We start from the raw sequence: 3,297 nt of genomic DNA on the forward strand, positions 1-3,297 counted from the left end.
TTTACGACGCATCTGAAGTTACCACTTTTAATAAATTTTCGAATGGTGTTTAGCTTTCCTGGAATCTCTGGGAGCAGTTTCAAGATAATCCAGTGATCATTAGCTTTTTGTTTGTCCTGTACTCCATCTACGCTCTTCTCCTTGTATGGGCGAGATATAAAGACAAAGATGCAGAGAAAAAGGTAAAAAGTAGTAAAATTCTTCTACTGCACAAAACTTAATCATAACAATTTTGAAGGGTCTCTTCATTGAAGTTGAGGACAACTCACCGGACGACCAGCACCGGTATTACGTCACAATTTACACGGGTAGTCGTCTACACGCCGGCACTACCGCGGCTGTCTGCATGAGACTGCTGGGCAAAAGGAAAACTAGTAACGCTCACGTCATACAAGTAAATGATGACGTCTGCCATCGTGTGTCAATGTTGTTTGTTTTGACGTCATATAACCTTTGACTATTTGTTTAGCGCGAAAACGGAAACATTTTAACCACGGGAAGCGTCCAGTCCTTCCTCATTACGACACCACAAAGTTTGGGTGACGTCAGAGCCGTAAAAATGTGGCGCAATGACGGAGGAAGCAGCCCTAAGTGGTATGAATTAGTGGCAAGTTAACAGGAGTTGTATGAATTATTGATTTATTGCGAGCTATACTTCAGGTACCTTGAGCGGATGGTGGTAAGGGATTTGGAAACCAGCGAGTGTTGTTTTTTTATGTGCGGCAAATGGTTTAGCGAGGTCGACGTGGAATATACATTCCCGGTCGCAACGATCGACCAGCTTCAAATTTCCACAAACTTGTTCCTGTTAAAACTCGAAAACCATTTTAAAGACAGGTTTGTTGATAAAAGATTCCACCACGCTGTGCCAGTTAATTATCTCATAATTTATCATTTTCAGACACGTCTGGTATTCCGTTTTTGGCATGAGGCCATGGCAACATGACGTCATGACTCGAGTGGAGAGAGTTTCAACTTGCTCTCTTTTTATATTTATGGTGATGTTAACATCTATGATGTTTCATGGTCACAGTTACGCACTAGACGGGAATGTGTTAACAGTTGGTCACTACTACTTCAAGTGGTCCCACATTGTTGTCGGTAAGTTCAGTCAAAAGTGAGCAAAAGCCAAAATGTGGTTTATGTGGTTGTGATGATTAGGTTGGTAAACTCTTACTAACTTTCTACTTCTGTCAAAAAGGTATTGAAAGCGCTTTAATGTGCTTTCCTGGACCCTACTTCATTAGCCTGTTGTTTCGTCACGCCAAACGACGGAAAATGAACAAAAATTCAAATCCTGACAATAATCCGCAATCCACACAAACCACCAGAGGGCAGCAAGAACCAACCACATCACTTGTACGTAGCCATGACGTCAAAAACACGAGAAAAAGTCCAGAAAAGAAAAGCATAAAAGTTGACCAAAACAGAAAAAAGAATGGTCAACAAATTTCTGACGATAAAGATCGTCCATCGACCTCAAAAGACATCTCAAGTCTCGTCCATAGGCAACGGCAAACTTTCCCAGGAAAAGTTAAAATTGAAAACGAAACAAAACAACAAAACAATCGCCGAAACTTGAGAGATTCGACGATGAACAAAAAGTTCACCACGTCACGCGGGGAACGAGAAGAGGCCACAACGTCATACCCGGTAAAACCTACGTCCTCAAAAATGAAGAAACACATTCCGTCTCGCGTTGAACGAAACGGGGCCAATACGTCATCACGAGTAAAACATGTGACGTCATCAAAAGTTAAAAAACACATCCCGCCGCGCGTCGATCGAGATGGGGCCAGTAAATCATCGCCAGCAAAACATGTGACGTCATCAAAAATAAAAAAGCACATGTCGTCACGCGTCGAACAAAGAGTGACCACTGACTCATCACGAGCAAAACCTGTGACGTCATCAAAAGTTAAAAAACATATCCCGTCGCGCGTTGAACGAAAAGTGACCACAACGGCATCGCCAATAAAACCAGTGACGGCGTCAAAAGTGAAAAAGCACAAACCATTGCAGGTTAAACGTGATGTGGCTAAAACGTCATCACCAGCAACAAAGATGACATCATCAGAAATGAGACCATCAGCAAGGTAATGAATATGGTTGTTGAAGTAACTTTGTTTGTGAAGTAAAATTTTTCATATACAGGCCGCCATTGTCTGCTACGGAAGCACAGCAAGAATTGACAATCGCCGAAATTGATCCCAACACTCTGGATCCACTCGCTATTGTTCACTTTTCTATCTACGTGGCCTGGTTTTATATTTTTGCAGTTATGATCACGTCGACGGTGATTTGCGTCATGTACGGAATGACGTATGGGCTAGAAACATGCAGGGATTGGTGAGCAATTGTTACCAAATAATAAACATTTAAGATTACGTCACATGCGTTAAAACTCGATAATATTTCAGGTTGGTTTCTTTCGTGAGCGCTTTCATTGAAACGGTCATAATTCTCGAATCTTTGAAAGTGGTCTTGATCGCTTACTTCTCAGTGATAAACAATCCTATACACGATCTTCGCGATTGGATTCCTCCTTTGCCACCATCAGGTTATTGGCAAAACTATGATTTATTGATCGCTTTGAACACATTTTTGATCATTTTTATTTCTTGATGAAGTGAGGCCCCGGTCTTACGTTAATCGTGGCGCAGCAGCGAAGAAACAGAAGAAAGAAAAACTGACCAATCCGATTTATCGGGCCCCAACGCGGGAAAGAACCAACCGCAAGAGAAACACGCAGGAGGACATAGAAATGCAAATCATCAAAAAACGTGTTTCTCCATGAGGCTGACTTGGAAGTGTTTGCTGAGTCACAATGCCTTTTACAGTAGACTGTGTAGTTTACTATTTTTAAGCGAAGAAATATCTTATTGCAATGGTATAGTATGGTATGGTATCGTTTCCAACTATGCATCCATAGAATAAGGAAATTCTTTGCACGACCTACAATCGGCGATGGTTCCTCGTTGCCGGTAGTTGAATTATCGTTTTGTTGCAACAACTTCCTTTTCATGTGATTTTACACAACTTGAAATTGTTCACGAGGGCCAGTGAATACAAGCAAGTGTCGTTAAAGCCTTGCCAAAGGTCATTACAACGCTAGAGCCGCTGGGTGTCGCATCATTGCGAGTCTGGCGCTCTAACCGTTCTTCTATAAAATCAAAATTAGGCGTCCATCAAACGGCATATGCTTTAACAATAGCAAGAATCATAGTTATTTTATTGCTACTTGGCAAGCATAGTTACATACTAATTATTATTTTAGGGGTGTACAATACAGAATGC

General features: G+C 41.5%; 1 protein-coding gene across 1 annotated transcript in view; it reads left to right on the plus strand.

The window, feature by feature from the left end:
* The window catches only part of LOC143471403 (uncharacterized), a 4,211-nt gene extending 1,287 nt beyond the window's left edge, over nucleotides 1-2,924 (plus strand). The window contains exons 2-10 of the mRNA XM_076969861.1: nucleotides 54-182; nucleotides 239-394; nucleotides 470-594; nucleotides 661-837; nucleotides 902-1,101; nucleotides 1,202-2,096; nucleotides 2,155-2,349; nucleotides 2,421-2,560; nucleotides 2,631-2,924. Of these exons, the coding sequence (XP_076825976.1) occupies nucleotides 54-182; nucleotides 239-394; nucleotides 470-594; nucleotides 661-837; nucleotides 902-1,101; nucleotides 1,202-2,096; nucleotides 2,155-2,349; nucleotides 2,421-2,560; nucleotides 2,631-2,797 (2,184 nt within the window). The 3' untranslated portion in view covers nucleotides 2,798-2,924. The remainder of the gene's footprint in view (nucleotides 1-53; nucleotides 183-238; nucleotides 395-469; nucleotides 595-660; nucleotides 838-901; nucleotides 1,102-1,201; nucleotides 2,097-2,154; nucleotides 2,350-2,420; nucleotides 2,561-2,630) is intronic.
* The last annotated feature ends 373 nt before the right edge of the window (nucleotides 2,925-3,297 follow it).

This window comes from Clavelina lepadiformis, chromosome 9 (assembly GCF_947623445.1).
Source record: "Clavelina lepadiformis chromosome 9, kaClaLepa1.1, whole genome shotgun sequence".
Lineage (NCBI taxonomy): Eukaryota > Metazoa > Chordata > Ascidiacea > Aplousobranchia > Clavelinidae > Clavelina > Clavelina lepadiformis.